The sequence below is a fragment of the Ambystoma mexicanum genome, chromosome 4q (assembly GCF_040938575.1).
Source record: "Ambystoma mexicanum isolate Mex_15411 chromosome 4q, UKY_AmexF1_1, whole genome shotgun sequence".
Lineage (NCBI taxonomy): Eukaryota > Metazoa > Chordata > Amphibia > Caudata > Ambystomatidae > Ambystoma > Ambystoma mexicanum.
In genome coordinates, this window is record NC_090928.1 from 333845036 (window position 1) to 333862235 (window position 17200).

A 17200-nucleotide genomic window follows, 5' to 3' on the forward strand; every position below is an offset into this window, starting at 1 on the left:
CAAAATCATGGCTGTAAGCATGTCCAAGCTCACCAATGGTAAGGATCTGCACCATTCAAACAGAAAGCAGTGGTCCAATCAGGGACCAAGGTTGGTTTCACTTATGCCCCACACCCAGACTTTCAGGCTCCATGATTGTGGAATGGGACCAGACACACAGAAAGTGCATGGCCTTATATGGGATTTACTAACTTGGCAAGGAAGGAAGAAGGCCAAAGAACAAGCAAAAAATCAAGTGGTGTGGCCGTTTTAGGGATCTAGCCATGTTTAGTAGCCATACACAGTAAAAGAAATAACACAAATGGTACAAATATATTTGCGGCCACCAGCTTTTCTTTAGGTACATGTAAAAGTAACTAAAAATCCCAAGTGTAATAGGCTACGGTGATGCAAATGTATCCGAATTGCACAGCACTGTAAGATGCAGTGTGCAATGTTAAAAAGTTCCAAAAGTGTAAAAGTTATAAGGGAAAACTACTGATAGTCTGAAGGACTGTTTCCACAAAACAAAATGAGCAAAAGGCAAGGGGAGTGAAGCTGAATGTGTCACTTCCCTTTAAAAAGTCAGGACAGGTTCAAGAGCAAAATGTTGTGGGGACCATAGAATTACAGAAGGAAAAGTTGCCAAAAGGGAAATATGTTTCCTAACAAAGTGCCGTTATCAATCAATTTTATTCGGAAAGCTCATACATTTACAAAAGAAAAATACTCAAGAGGGCTTGGAGGGCCCTGAAGGTGGCCAGGGCTAGTTTGGAGGCTCATATGGCAAGGGAGAACATCTGTAGCAATTCTAAATACTTGTTACGCTCACCTGGTATCCACAGGGACGCCACCCAGCTGGGTTACTCGCTGGTATGCTTCTCAGCGTTGCCCTGATGTGGTCTGCGGGGAAGGTCCCTGCCTGAAAATACAGGAGGACTGTGTTCAAGACTGACCGACTGGGGTAAGTATCCTCCCTCCACCCCCGTATGCTTTCAGTCCCTCTGGCGCCCTCTCCTCACCTTGTGGTAGAATTAGGCGTGCTCTCCGTCCTGCCTTCTTTGCAGGGACGCGTTGTCTTTCATGGGCGAGTGCGGTCCAGTTACTTCACTGACGCCGGCCCATTAGATATTGTTCAGGTAGATCTTATTGCTGTTCTTTAGTTTTGTTGCTATCCTGCATGCCTTTCTTTGTTTAAAATGTCTCTTTTTTTCTCCCTTAGGTATGCGGAGCTTCAGCGCGGCAAACTGGATTGGTTGAGCCCCGCTGGTAAATGATGGCGCATTAAGAGCGCTATGATGCGGTAAGTAAGCCCTATGCGCAGCGCTGCAAAGTCTTGCCTTTGCTAACCTGTGTTTTCCTTCCTTGTAGGTCGCATTGTTCTTCAGCGCGAGTGGAATGTCCGGAGTGGTGCCAGCCGAGAGGCGACCAGCCAGGTAAGCCTTTTGAGCAGTTCGTAATTTACAAATGTCTCTACTGCTTTCTTTAATGTTGCCTCTATCTTCCTCTTTCAGGTCGTTCTGTCCGGGAGACGCGCAGATTCGAGGAAGCTGTTCTCAGTAGCTGTGAGTGTTTAAAGATGAAGGCTGCAGGTAAGATGCTACTGCTAATGATGTTCCTTTTGTCTCCTAGCAGGTTCTACTTCTCTGAGGTTCGAGGGAATAGCTGGACACGGTGAGCGACACGTTGCAAGCTGCAAAGTAACACGAAGCATGTTCTGCAGTCAGGGTGTGGTTTATATAGTCCAGGTAAAGTAGTACCAGTGAAAGTAGTTCCAGGCCTGCCACACCCAAAACACTAGACTGCATAGCTTGGTTCTTAGGAACCAAACTATGTGGATGCCTCCATGTTGGCTGACAATACAATAAAGAAGTTCCCAAGCACATTGTTGCTCATGGTGTATGAGCCTGGCGCCATAGGCGCCAGGACTGGCCCCATGAGGGCTTTTGAAGAGGACGCCAGGCTCTAGAGGCTCAAGTCCAGACTCCACCTGGGCAATGGGTTTGCCAGAGAGGGTTTGGGGCGAGAGTAGTGACAATACTAGGCAAATCTATTACGCTAAAGGAAACATGTGCTAATGTATATGCAATAATCTGATGTTAGGTAAGACTTGATGCAGTCACACTGTGTGAGACTACACAACGCTTATTTGCTTGGTATTAGGTAACCCACCATTTGGTATAAGTCTGTACTACACAAGTTGGTAGTGTGACTGAGCAGCCAGGCCCATCTCAAGAGGGGTAAATGTGAGCTGTAACAAATTAAATCCGTAATTACAAGTAGCTAGGTAACACTTGCACTCAAGGTTTCTGTTATAAATAATTATTTAATAAAAACATACATTTTTAAATAAGCGTTCTTTAAAAAGGCAATTCATGTAACAGTGCAAATATACTTTAAAATCACTTTTTAGCATCTGAACAAGTATTCTTTGGTGTTATCTGCAATGGAGTTGTACACATTCACATTCTGTTGTTCCCACAGACCGAGGGACACTAAAGATACACTGGCTTGAACTCCAATGGGGCCTTCAGTCAGTAGTTGAAAGTGTGCACTTGCCATTTGTGCTTCTCCCTCAGGGATGAAGGCTAAGGAGGTAGTGTGGTCCCCTAAAGGGTTACCCTTACATCTGGGACCCCCTTTCACATGATCTACAGACCCGCAGACAAAACATTTCCAAAATGCTCTCTGGAATGGGGGTTTATGTTGACCTCCCTTTGGTTTGGCACCAGATGGTTCACTAGTCTACCAGGTTTCCCATGGAATTTACCCTTGTTTTGTTTGTGGCCCTCTTTTGGATGGTTGGAATTAGAATTCTCTTTACCCTCTTTCTTGTGCTGCTTCCCCTCTTCCTTCTAGTGAGTTGCCCCAGTGTCTTTATGAGTGGCTCTGTTGGCTACCCATAAGTCAGCAGCTTGTGCTAGCTTTTTAGGACCAATTTCCTTTGAGTCAGCCAAGTGCTGTCTCAGCTCAGGAGAGCAGGCATCAAAAATAGATTGAAGCAAAAAAAGATGTCTCATTCCTTCAAAGGTGTTTACTCTATACCCCTTAACCCAAACATTCACATACCCAGGTAGCCCAAGGGGTGCGTGCCATCAGTATTTTTGAGGGTCCTAAACCTCTTAAGGTACTGGGAAGGAATTTTCCCAAATCCGGCTATTAATGCCAGCTTAACGGACTCATAATCCTTTATATTCCTGGCACCCAATTACATAACAGCATCACAGCCGTTCAGAGGGAGTCTAGACATGAGCCATGGAATCAAATAATTCCCACTTATTCCTTGAAGACCATAGGTGTATTCAAACATACCCAGCCAATCCAACACAGGTTCATACACACTCGCTGCTTCTTTGGCAGGCAAGGCCTCTTGGCACTAGTAGATCTAGAAGACCCTGAAAGGAAGCCGAATCAAGGGACATCTTTCTCATTTTCATTTCATGCTGCATTTCTCTTTCTCTTAGTTTCACCTCTTGATGTTTGGTTTCAACTTGTACATCCAGTTTCTTGAACTCCAATCTTCGTCTCTCAAGTGAAATGCAATCTGGGTTTAGATTTGGACCTTGTGGGATCACAATGGAAAGTAACTTAGGTACAGGGGCAGGCTGTGGAAGAGGGTGGCTCCCTTCTCTGCTGTTGCTGACTGGAGTTTGACTCTAAACTAGCATCCTCATCATTATCTTCCCCATTATTTGGGTGAGTAGGTGTTATAGGCCAACTACCCAAGCTTTGGTGATATAACAACCTTACAATCAATTCACATTTTTTTCCATCAGAGTCAAACCCCTTGTTTTACACATATATTTCAGTTGTTCTACTGTCAAGCAAGTCAGAGCTGACTCATTAAAATATCTATATTTGGCATGTTACAATTGCTTAACTTTTTGGTGGAGCTTAGCCTTGTGACTGGCCTAGTTGGGCACAAGTACAACAAATAGTCAATGTAACCACTTTACGCCAATCCCACTGCCTGCAACTAGTGTTAGGTAAGAATTGATGCAGTCACACTGTGTGAGACTACACAACACTTATCTGCTTGGTATTAGGTAACCCACCTTTTGGTTTGGGTCTGTACTACACAAGTTGGTAGAATGACTGAGCAGCCAGGCCTATCTCAAGAGGGATAAGTGTGAGCTGTACAGTTGTACATATGAAATCCATAAATACAAGTAGCCAAGTAACATTTACACTCAAGGTTTCTGTTATAAATAATTATTTAATTAACATCAATTTTTAAATAAGCGTTCTTTAAAAAGGGAATTCATTTAACAGTATAAATATACTTTAAAATCACTTTTTAGAATCAGAACAAGTTTGTGGATAATCTTTGAATATGCTTCTTACACAATTCCTACACCCTGAGGTGAATTCAATCACAAGGACAGTATGGCATTTATATATCACACTAGTTATACGTTGCAGATTCTGAGGTTGTAGAAAGGAAAGATTTAAGGACGGAAAAAGGTTACACAGGTTCTCAGTAAATGTGAGGACAACTAAATCTTCCAATGAAATCTAGATCAGCCTTTCCTAGCAGTAACAGTCTAAAACAAGTCACTACATATGAGGGACAAACAATATCAAAGTCAATGGGCTAGTAGAGTCTTCAGGGATCCAGGAAAGCCACAGTCAATTTGAGCCGAGGCACTTCTTAGAATCAAAATCTTGCACAAAGTTAGAAAATCACTTGTAGGGTCTAAGCCTGTGAAAAGAGAGTTTGAATCAACTCTAAAAGTAAGCCACTGCAATTCCCAACTGAGAAAAGCAAAGCTAAAAGACAAGCAGATAAGTAGCCCAGGTCTAAACAGTACCTCTGGTTTGAAGAAGAGTGATTCAGCTGGATTCTGTCTTGCTACAGCGGTGCAGACCCCGTGTTCCTGAGCCTCAGTGTGGGGACAAGAGGGAGGACGGCTGGAGGGCTCTTGCGGCGGCACTTGGGAGGTCGTCGGCAGCTACAGGCTCTTTTTGGTTCAGCGGCACTTCGCGGTTTCAGCTTTTAGTAAACACCACAGTCACGGATCTTGGATACCAGTTGGGCTTCCTTCACTCCTTGGGTCCTGCACTCTGGTGAGGGGACTCAAGCTCCGATTGTCCTGCTTCTGGAGGGTCCTTATGAGACTCCTGGAGTTTCTGTCAGGATTTGAGACGTTTCCCTCGACTACGGATTGCTCGACCCCTGGCATTCGGTTCTTGCCGCAATTAAGTAGTACAGCCAGTCAGAAGAGATGGTCCAGTGGAGATTGTCTCTGGGTTAGTTGGTCCCACTAACTCAAGGGGAGAAGTCGTCCCTTCCGGAGCTTCTCTTTCGAAATGAAAAAGCAGTTTTCAGCACAGCAGCAGAGCTTCACCAGGCAATGCAAAGGCCCAGGAGGATGCAGCAAGCAGAAGGCCTAAGGCACTACTGGTGGCTAAATATGTTTCCAGTGAAAGTATTCTTCAATTTGAAGGGACTTCAGAACAAGAAAAAAGGCAGGGCCAATTTTGACGTGGAGGTCATTCTGAATAGCTGTTAGTCCCAGACAAGCTCCACCTTTTAGAGTTTGAAATCAAGCAACTATGCAGGACCTCCGTTATACAACGGACACTCTTCTGAATCAAAGCACAGCATCAGCCTGAGGCATCACCATAATCCTTGCACCAACACAATATAGAATGAATAAGAAACTGTTAATCTTTGTATCTTGCCCAGGTTAATATCATGTGAAATACTAACCACTGACCGTGTGGCCTTGGGTCCTCCGGGTAAACCAATTTTTTTCTGTATGGACTGGAGAGAACTGAATCGGATCATAGCATGTTGCCTCTTCAACTGCTGATGATTGTGCATAGTGCTGTGTTTACATTTAGAGCAAGACTAACCACAGCAAACAAACCAGAGTGGTGAATTTTATACAGTGGGCAACTTTGTGCAGCCAGAGCTTTCCTCAGAGTTGCTTGTGTCAGAGTCATGAGTTTCTATAGTGGGCATGCTTTTATGTTCGTCAATGAATTACGAATAACCAGCTACAAAGCAGGTGGTCCTTCACAAAGTTAAAATCAAATACCCTGCACAAAGGAATATAATCAATGAACAAATTGTTATGGAGTTTTACTAAACTCCACCTATGGTAGGACTGAAGAAGACTCTCCTTTACAGGGCTTCAACTCTTAGTAGAGGCCCAAACTACCCAAGAGGTTTGCTAGCTATGGCTTGGCAGCAAGGCTTAGTCTATGAGGTAGAAGGGCTGTAGTAGAGTACAAAGACCTTTGAGTGTACAGTCAAGAAGACACTTACACACTTGCAGTTATATATAAATATTGTTATTTATTAAACGTACTAGGCAATGTTAGGTTTGCTTTTCAGTTCAAGTAAGTAAGAGGAACTTAATACATATATACAGTAGGAATTTTGCAGTTGTAAATCAATTCAATGGTAAACCTCATGTTAGCATACAGGTAAGGGAACGAGTTTCTTAATGTTAGCAAAAGTACTCATCAAGCAACAATCACAGAACAGTAGTACTGGTAGGTTAAACAACTTTGCACACACTTGTAGAATAGTTGGAGGCAATTCAAGTTAAGTAAAGACCTTGGCAATCAATACTTGGAATCACTGTTTCAGGAAAGAATGAATGAATCAAAACCAACACAAAGCAGGTAAGACTAGGCTTTAGTAGCCCATCCCTTGCTAGTTATGAGTATCTCAGTGTCAGATTGGGGGCTAACACAGGTAAGGCACAAGCTGTAGAAAGTCCACAGAGTTCCAGAAGACGACTTGTAACAAGTAAGTACCCTTTCTTTGTTGGGAAAAAGGTGCGGGCACTTCCGAGAAGGCTCCTTGTAGGCACAAAGGCGTTATGCCTGGGCAAACAAGTCTGGGCAAACTGCCAAACAAAGGAATCATCACTCCAGCAACACAGGAGCATCAAATCAACTCTAGGTAAGTTCTACCAAGAGTCTCACAGTACCATAAACGTGAATAAGAGGATGCAGAACAATGCCCCCGCGATGTCGCAGCAGCAGACCCGGTTACTGGATTCTTGGTCGGGGACACTGAAGAAGGAACACTGGATGGATCTTGCAGCAGCAGTCAAGCGGCTGTCAGCAAAGCAGTCGTCATGGTTCTGTGGTTTTGGCGCCTTTTTCGAAGCAGCACCATTGAAGAACTGTTACCGCCCAGTCAATTCAGCTTGCTTTCTCGGCCCAGCCTTCTAGTGAGGGGACTTCAAGGTGCATAAACTTGCCTCTGGAGGTCCAGAAGGAGTCCACCAAAGTTTGGAAGGATTCGATCTTCGGAAGGCACTACACTGCACAATAGCTACAGATCCCAGGTTATTGGCGGTTTGCAGCCGGTGAAGGTCACAGCGTGCTGTGGGATGGCTCAAAATGCAGGTCATCTTGAGACTAGTTGGTCCCATCAGTCTAAAGGAGGAGGTCATCTGGTTTGGAGTCTCCCTGTCGCTTGGAACAGAGGGCTGGAGGATCAGCGGTTACTCAGATGGCTCTGGCGGTCTCAAATTTTCTGCAAATATCCAGGTCTTTGGAATGGATCTTCCAGTGGTCGATTCTGGCTTCAGCATCCAGACCCTCACCTTTTATGCAGGAACCAAGCCATTCAACATGCATGCTTCCATTCAAACTTGGGGGGGTGAGGCTTTTGTCCCCACAGAACAGCCAGGGCCCCAGTTTGAACTAGATCCAAGCAGGCTCCCTGGAGGACAAAGACCTGAGGAGTTTCTGTGTTGTCCCAGTTTTCCTGTTCTCCCAGACACAGTGGTGCCTTTGGTCTGTCTTCACAATGGAACTTTGGCAAAGGCAAAAGACAAACAAGGACCTCCCCCACCCTGCACAATAGAAGGACCAAGAAAGAACAAACCACAATGAGTTGGTGAAAAAAAGATGACGGGATCCATTTTGGATCAATGGTGTTCCATGATTCCCTTACCGCGGCTGCAAATGCAGCCTGCGTTGTACGTTTCACAAAATGGGTACAAAAAGTATCCAGTGCCACCAGCCACACAGATAGATGTATTACTGTAACTATAAAGTTACAGGAGAAGTGAGAAAAGGGATATAAAGTATCCCCTCAGCACTCCACATAAGGTGGGTTGTGCTGATCTCACAAGAAAAGCATAGGTAGGATAAAAAGTATCCCCCTATTCTGGGAAACAGTCGCTATCACAAGGAAATCAAATACAACCAAAGAGGGATGCTCGAGGAGCTTCCAGCAGCACTACACATAAGGTTCTGTGCAATAGGAACATTCAGTTGCCATAGCAAAAGATGGAGGAAAGCGGACTCCATCAAAAGAAACCCAAAAAGGGGTGCCCAGAGTACAAAACAAGAATGAGGGAGGAACAAGGTTCCCACTCCCTCAGGAGTGTCAGAAAAAAAAACAATAGTTCAGCAAACAGTGCTGGGGGACTCACCAGGTGAGCAGAATATCCCACAAGATTATACTTAACACAAATAATTAGCCATAACATCTCCAATCTACTGCACTGTACCTGTAGGTCTACTTCAAGGTTCTTGGGATCTTCCTGATGGTACACCCTGGAATTGTCTGTTGTATAGTAGAGTCTGCAACAGCTTGCTTCGCTACACAACCTGCAATGTGGAAATCCAAAATCAGAATACAAACAGAAAAAGGCATATTGTAAACTGTAGAAAACACTGTCATTTAAGGCAGTCATTTTTGTTAGGCAGGGACCTTGTTTTGTTGTTAACAAGGGGTGCCAACTGGGGACTCCGTTGGGTGGTCCAATGCTACCCTTGCAACTCCTGATTCAGAAATTGCAGAGGCAGCAGTGGAAAAGGAAAGTAAACAAGGCTCTGATAAAATCCATGTTTACTTATAACAGTGCCAGCCCCTCCCTGCTCTTATTCGAAGCTTCCTAAGATCTTGTGGCAGGGGGTAGGGGTGGGAACCTCCTCACCACTTTAGTATGTTCCCATCGCAGTGCGAGTAGCAAGACGAGTAGGTCCTGGAAGAAAAGCAGCGTCACAGGCTCAGAGACGCGAAATGCCGCTGAAGGCATTTACTCCTGAAACGTGGCCAGATGGAGATGTGCATGGGGAGCCAGGTAAGTACATGAGTTTTGGGCAGGACCGGGACCATGGGAAGCAGCACACTACCTGTGGTGATTATACCATATATACAAAGCGTTCAGTAGCAGTGGATGGAATTATTCTGGCATGTAATGCTGCTCTTGGCACATGATGGCAGCATCTGCATGATTAAGGCTGTACCTCCCATATAAGGACTGTCCCATGTATGAGGCAATAATTGGCATTATATGACATTACCTAGTTTGACGGATGCATGTGCCATATTCTTACTGCAGCTGGATATTTCAGGCTGCGGATTGCATACGATTATACAAAGCATACAAAGCCTTAACCGACATTAAAAGGCATCACACTGAGGCCTTTAAGGATGCAACTGTCCTATGATGGCAGCATGTGCATTCAAGAGGCTGTACCTTACATATGGTGATACACATGTATATGGAGCACTTAAGGGTGTACTTTACCTATGATGGCAACATTTTTGCATGTGAAGAAACTGTAAAGAGGATTTTCCTTAGGCACTGTTTCCAGGGTGGAAAATTCATCCACCTCACTTGGTGCACAGGTATACAAGGCTCCCCAAAGGATGGGGGTCATAACTGCCCAGGCCAAACTCTCGGGAGGTGAGCAGGATAGTAAGAAGGTACAGCAAACCCTTTAATTAATACAAAATAAAAGATTGCCCGTTAAGATGAATTTCCAAAGTTCACCCTATGGGTGAGCTTTGGGAGGCTAACCTATGGTGGTGAACAGGGAGACACAGAGTAGCCAAACCAAATCAAGGTAAGGAAGCAGAGTGGCAAGGCTTAGTCTCAGGAGGGCTGTGAGTGGTGTAGGGCTAAAATGAGTCCACACACAACACCACAAATAGTTCAAATTAGACAGGCAAGTACAAAAATATACAATGATTTATTAGGCCTTTAAAATGCACACTAAGCAAGTAAAACATCTAGCCAAATACAGTCAAACATTTACTAAAAAACAGATATATACATTCAAATTTAGGAGAAAGGCCATATGATTCAATAACCAGAGAAACACAAGTATGTATGTTGTCCCCACTTGTACATCCCGCAGCACTTTTGCTGGATTCTTGGATTTTTTTTACCAGTCCTCCTTTTTCCACGCTGTTAGGTAAGTGTTTCTAAAACACAATTAGGGCTGGACTCTAAGACTGAGCTCTTGGTTTCAGGGCCCCAGCCTCTAATATATGTCTGCACTATCCAAGGTTGGTAGAGTGGCAGAGCAGCCGGGCTTATCCTAGGAGGAGGAATGTGAGCTGTAAATCAGTACAAAGAAATCAGAACATACATAGATCCAAGGAAACACTTACACACAAAGTTATATCAAAAATAGTCATTTATTTAATATATATACACAAGGCAATAAGTCACTAAATTCTGTATCAACTAATACCATCAAATGCACATCAGGATAAGACGAAATAAAGCAGGTGAGTAAATTACAATCTACTTTTTTTTTCTTTAAAAAAATGTTTATTGTGCATTTTGGTTAAACCAAATAACCTGAACACAAGATAATAAAACACATTTACAACAGTACATAGAACATAATAAGATCACAGTTCCATTCTACTCATTACACAACAAAACCTCTAACTAAAATTTCAGGCAGTCACGTATAGTATGGCTCATCAAGTGACTGTGGTTTCATGGAGAGCCAGGGACAATTCTCATGCAAGACCAACCAAGCACTTTGCAGCTTCTTTCCAGACGCAATAGGCTGCCCCTGAGATCACAAGGGAGTTTGCCCCGTATAATGAGCACCAAAATTGGTCACCTTGGATGTTATCATAGTTTGAGACAAAACGTAGACATGCCCTACGATAGATATGGTCAAGAGTGGTACATTGAGTCAATATATGGTATGGTGGCTAGATTTGATGTGCTTACCACAGAGCTGGCACAGCTGCTTCTCAAGAACCATGTCAGACCAACTCCCAAAATACTCGTAAGTTGGTAAAACATTTAAACGTAAGTATACAAATCAATTCTTTCATTTTTTGGGAGCAAGGTATGGTTGTATAGGTGCAAGGGCCATCGATTTTAAAGGCCTGCTGTGCAAACTCTGCATATCGCCTTTTCTGAACAAATTTGTGAAGAGAATTGGTACAATCCCAGTCCCAGGTTTTCCTTTTCAATAAGTTCAAATAATCAGGGAAGTCCATTCACTTTGAGAGCCAAAAGACTATCTCTTCACAATGTACCTCGGCCGTTTTAATCAGTGCTACTGGGAAGGGGTTTTGGCAGGTTTCACCCAGGCCACGTGCGCCCAGACGTAGGAGCTTACAATCTACTTGTACAATCTACTCTTGTAATCACACATTAATGACTTCAATCAAGTAAGTAAAAGCATTTTTTGAGATAACGCAGAAATACTTTGTTATAGGTAAATCAAGAATGTAAAGGACCAACATTAACAGGTAAGCAACACTGTATCAATTATTTGTAAGACTTAGGCAGTCTTTCAATAACTAGAAAGAAGTTCTTCACTTCAGGTTTTGGAGGGAAACAAGCAATGCCAAAGTCAATAAGAATGGACTATTTCCTGTTGGGGGAAAAAGCAATGCCCAAATAAAGAGGTATGCAGCAGCTCTGATGAACGTCTTCCTTGTACACGTAAGCAGCAAGTTAGTTGGTTTTAAAGTAAGCCTCCCTTTAGGTGCACAAGCTATTAGGCCTGGGCAACTGAATTTGGGTGAACACCCAAACAGCAGAAACAGCACTCCAATGACAAACTAGTGACACAAATGGGTAAAGGTAAGTTTACAAAGAGCCCCACAGTACCTGGAGAGTGAAGACGATGATGCAGCTGGACACCTTCCTGATGCACGGATGCAGAGCCGGTCTCCTGTTCCTTGGTCGTGGTGACGAAAGGGGGAACTCAGGATGGGATCCTGCAGCATTAGTCGAGAGAGGGACTTGCCAGCAAAGGATGATTCTTACTCCTGCATCGGTTTGCGGTTTTGGCTCCTTTTTATCAGCAGCAGGGGGGAATGGTCACTGCCGATTGGAATCTTGATTTCCCGTTAATGCACTGCAGTGAGGGGACTCTGGGGAGAGGATGTTTGCTTCTGGAGGTCCACACGTATGCCATCAAAGTTCAAGTGAGATTCGTCCACAGCAAGACGATGCACTCCAAGATGGTCAAGGTACCCCAGGATTGGGGTTCTGCAGCCCAGGAAGGTCACAGGACGTCAGGGTATGGCTCAAATTGGAGGTGGTCTTGAAGCTGAATATGCCCACTAGCCCAAAGAAGGAAGTCGTCCTTGGATGAGCTTCCCTCTCGATTCGAAAATGGGGACAGGACAGCAACAGTGCTGCAGCCGTGCTTCTGCCGGTGCTGCAGGTGTCTCTGGTAGTCTAGTGCTTTTGATCTTCAGTTCCAGTGGTTCTCTCTGCCTTCTGTCCAAAAAGCCTCACCTTTTATGCTGGAACCCATTGATTCAGTCCCATGGAGCTGTCAATCACCTGGGGGTGGATGTCCTGCAGGGCAGTTAGCCTCCCAGTTCAAACTGGATTCAGCTAGGCATATCATCAAACAAAGGCCAGCAAAGTTTTGGGATCCCTCACCCTCACTTTCTGCCTGAGCAGACACACTGGAGCCTTGGCGGGCTTCACAAAGGAATCCAGCAAAAGACAAAACTCAAAGGAGACCAACCCCCACCCGGAATGGTCGAAAGGCCAAAAAGGAGCGTACAAACGAAAAATGGTGAAAAAAGACGACTGGTGCCATTTTGGGAAAATGGTCACCCAAGGGTGCTTTACTGCAGCTGTGAAAACAGCCTGTGAGTAAGTTAAACACACACTGTAGAAAAATAGATCCACTGCCACCAGCCATTTAGGTTTGGCTGTTACTGTAACTGGAAAGCTACAGGCGCAGTGGGAAAGGAAATGCAGTGTAAAACCCCAAGCACCCCACATACGGTGGTCTGTGCTGATCCCACAAAAAGAAAGGTTAAGTAAGTATCTCACTATCCTTGAGGACATGTGTTCTCTCATGGGAAAATAAAATAAAAAAAGTCCAAGGGAACCCCCAGCAACACTGCACAAAGGGTCATGTGTGCTGCAAAAAATCAATTACAGACCCCTGTTGTGAAATACATGGAGCAAAGCATGACTCCATTGAAGTAAAAAAAAAAAAAAAAAAAAAAAAAAAACACAAAAGCAAAACAGGGTTCTCATGTCACCGCAAAAAGAATTGAGTGGGAAAAAGTTCCTCTCACTCAGGAGAACAGATCAAAACAATCCCAGAGTCCAGCAAAAGTGCTGGGGGTCTCAGGTTGAGGGAAATTGGCACAGAAAATGAAAATTCTCCCCAACACATTCAACTCTACCTTTGCGAACCTTTTATTTCCCTTTTGGTTGAATCGTTTTGTAGTCATGCTTGCCTCCAACTTTTAAGGCATCTGCAATTTATCATTGCAGCACGCAGCACTTCGTGTTGCTGGCAGCTCCTTGAGCTGCCCTTTTTATTTTCCTTGTGGTAACAAATGTTACCAAGGATGGGGGATACGTTCTAATCCTACCTAACTTTTATATTGTGGAATCAGCCCAGCCCACCTTATGTGGAGTGCTGAGGGGACACAATGTATCATTTTTTCCACTTCTGTAACTTTTTAGTTACAGTGGCAAGTTTATCCGAGTGGCTATTGATAGTGGACATTTTCGACCCACTTTTGTGAATTTTACACGCTTTCGCAGCTATGGTAAGGGACACATGGGTCACCATTGACCTAAAAAGGTGCCTGTCTTCTTTCACCAACTAATGAGGGGTTGCCCTTTCTTGAGCCTTCCTCTGCTAACCTGGGTGGCGGAAGCTCACTCTTTTGCCTTCATTGGGTTCCCATTGGGAAGCCCTCCCAGAGGTGCCAGTGTGTGTGGGAGGACAGGAAGCTGGGAGGACACTGAAACTCCTCAGGTCTTTGTCCTCCAGTATGTCTGCTTAGATCCAGTTCGGACTGGGTGCCTGGCTGTCCCAGTGGTACAAGCAAAACAAAATAAGTTATGACTGGAAGGTTTAGAATCAATCCTAACCACTGGCATTGCTCCGGGCAACCCTCCAGACCATCCTTTTTTTCGCCTGCCGAGCCATTACCAAAGGGGAAAGACCATATGCAAATCAGCCTTGGTCCCACCCCAAAAGGGGCAGTGCAGCCTGAATTGCTTGGTCACATCCCTTCTGCACGAGACCACAAGCATCTTCTAAGATTTGACAACTTTGACAGGGTCTGCTTTCCTTTGTTCTACCGCCAAAGGGTCAATGGTCGCCCAGTGTCCACAACTGACTTTTGAGACACTCATTCCCCAGATAGGGTAGGACTCCCAAAGAGAAGGCCTTCCTAAAGTTGAGTACCTACCAGTATTGCTAATTAAGTAAATCTTAGGTGATTAATGATTTGCTAACCTGAAGCTACTCTATACTTACCGGTTTATCATCTAAAGGACTAGAATTGAACTGAGTATAGCAACAGCAAATATCTAATGTATATATCTGTGTGAACAATTTTTACTTACCAGAACTGTAGTGATTTTAACATTGTCCTAGCATATAGAACAAATAACCATATTTGTATAAAACTACAGTTTGTGTGTTCTTGACTAAGTGTGCTCAAAGGTGTTTGTACTGAACTACAGCTCTTCTCCCACCTGGACTAAGCATGGCTGCTCGACCATAGCTACCAAACCTTTTGGGAAGTTCAGGCCAAACCTAAGAGTTGGAGCCCTGTATTCCTAAGAGTGAGTCTTCTTCAGTCCTACCATAGGTGGACGTTAGTAAAACTCGCTAACAAGAATAACCACAGAACGGTTTCCCCAATGCTTAGTGAGTTCAGCCCCAAAATGGTTTGGAGCCTAGCGCCCTACAATCATCAGTTACAAAGTTATACTTTTCAGGTAGGTTTACTAAGAGAGCCGATGATGCCAGTGGTTATGATACAAAAGTCAAAAAGGTAAGTAAAGTTTAGTCAAGTAAACTCACTCAATCTCAGCCACTAGGATAGGCCTAAGAAGGGATCATTGACCAGACACTGATCGAAGTCAGGAAAGAGTGACTTGAGACAGGACTTTATGCCCATGAAACCCTATGGAAAACAAGGTGGGGACAGGCATGTTAATTTACCCCCCCCCCTACATGCCTCCCCCTGACTTCGAATTCTGCAGAAACCACTGCTGAGATTCCGTAATCCTTGGCCCGACAAGGGAGACCAAGGGTCGTGGGTGCATAGATCACTTTTGGATGCAGGACTTACTTTTTGTCAGTCGCAGCGCTTAGATCTCAGTACCTTCCAGCAGAACACCCAAACGAAGAAACAAAATGAAGATTTCTAAAGGCAACCTCGGGACACCTCTAGGATGTAAAGATGGATTGCAACAGGAGTCACCATGATCAGGAGGTGAAATTCAATCTTCCAGGGACAAACAAAGGAGCAGGCCCTGCACGGCTTCCATTGATGCAAGAAGGCAGAAAATGCAGGAGCAGGCGTGTTGTATGAGTTGAAGGTCCTCCAAGTTCCAAGGTTGCACTCAGAACTGCAAAGGCTGCAGATAAGTAGCCCAGGAGAGAGCTGGTCATTCCACAGGGTGGTCCATTGACACTTCAGAAAGCTCACCAGGCACGGATCTTCGAGAAGGGGGTCGAGACTGGTTGTTCCCACCAGTCCAGAGGTTGAAGCACCGACGAAGGCCTTCTTGAGATCAGGACAGAGCTTCACCGGGACTTGACTGGGGGCAATGCTAGTCAGCTGCACCAGTCGTCCCTGGGTCTTCCGCGAGCTGCACTTTTTTAGGGGCCTTGGCTGCAAAATAGTTATCCTAAATATTTGGCCTGGAGTCGCTAGCAGGAATACCAATGGCAAGGATCTGCATCAATCAAATTGGCTGGGGCTGTCCAATCATGGTCAGCCACTGGCCAAGAATTCTGCCCAGCAACAGACACTGAGACATGGATGTGGGCTGGAACCCATAGGGAGGTTGTGTGCCAATGATTTCGACAAATACTAATTGGGAGCATATGCTGTGTTATCTGTGGTGTATTATATGGGTTATTAACATGAATCACTAACATGAATTACTAAAGAGGGGGTGTGAAGGCATCTTGGAGTAAGACAGACAACAGATTCTGAATTAACAATACAACTTTATTAACCTAAAAGTCAGGATGGAAAAAAGGACCATCTTGCCATGTACTATGGTGGGATTTCCCTATCAAACCAAAATCTAAAGAAAGTCAAAGTCCAAGAGTTCAATTTAGGAATCTGTCTGTGTCCGAAATCTATACATGCCCTCAGAACTAATCTATCACAACTAATCTATACAATGTGTAAGGATGTCAGCAACCGACAAAACATTGTTAAACGCACACAGTTCGGATCTCTATCCAGCTCACAGCTTTCTTTCAGCTCCCTTCCTCAAGTATAAAGAAGATCCAACACAAGTCTCAAGATTGCCTTAAGTTCAGGATGATCTAGAATTAACCAGTACTCAGGGTTTCCTTCCCAAGTCCCAAAACAGTTAAAAACACAACATATCCTGAGGCTCTGCCCCCAAGTCCATAAGTAGTTCAAACCTCAGAGTTCCCTTCCCCCAAGATGTACTTTCAATGATATATTGATATAATGGTGTTTCCCAGTTTACTTAAAAGGTCTGCGCCACACTTGCAACATCTGCATATGGTTAGTCTTTGTACAACAAAATGTCTTGACTGAAAATTGCAGTTTGTTTGGGTTGATTTGTTAAAGTTCATCTCCAAAGTTCCATTCACTTTGGAGTCCAATATACATTGGGTTCACTTGCACTGTAAAACTTCTATTCACTTTAAGGTTGCATATGGGTTGGTTTCTTTAATTAAAAGTTTGATTGATTTGTAGATTCAACATATATGAACTTCACTTGCATTGAGCTTGGCACACAGTGGGTTTATTTAAATTGTAAAGCTTCATTCCTTTCAATTTTCATAGGTAACAGTTTGTTCTTTCAGTGCCGTATTTAATAAGTATGAAGATATATTTGTTAAGCTTTGCATTCGGTTTGGGATTCAATATTTGTCAAAGGTTTTCATTTAAATCACGTTGTTATATTCAATCAATTTCTTTGTAATATGCCTTTGTAGTCTGCCTTTAAACATGCCCAGCTCTCAGAGGCTTGCGAAAATG

The 17200-nt window shown here is 44.0% G+C and overlaps 1 protein-coding gene across 1 annotated transcript in view; it reads right to left on the bottom strand.

Moving 5' to 3' along the window:
- RIOX1 (ribosomal oxygenase 1) overlaps window positions 1-17200 on the bottom strand; it is a 603487-nt gene that overhangs the window by 37634 nt on the left and 548653 nt on the right. The window contains exon 13 of the mRNA XM_069607921.1: window positions 8466-8565. Within this exon, the coding sequence (XP_069464022.1) occupies window positions 8466-8565 (100 nt within the window). The remainder of the gene's footprint in view (window positions 1-8465; window positions 8566-17200) is intronic.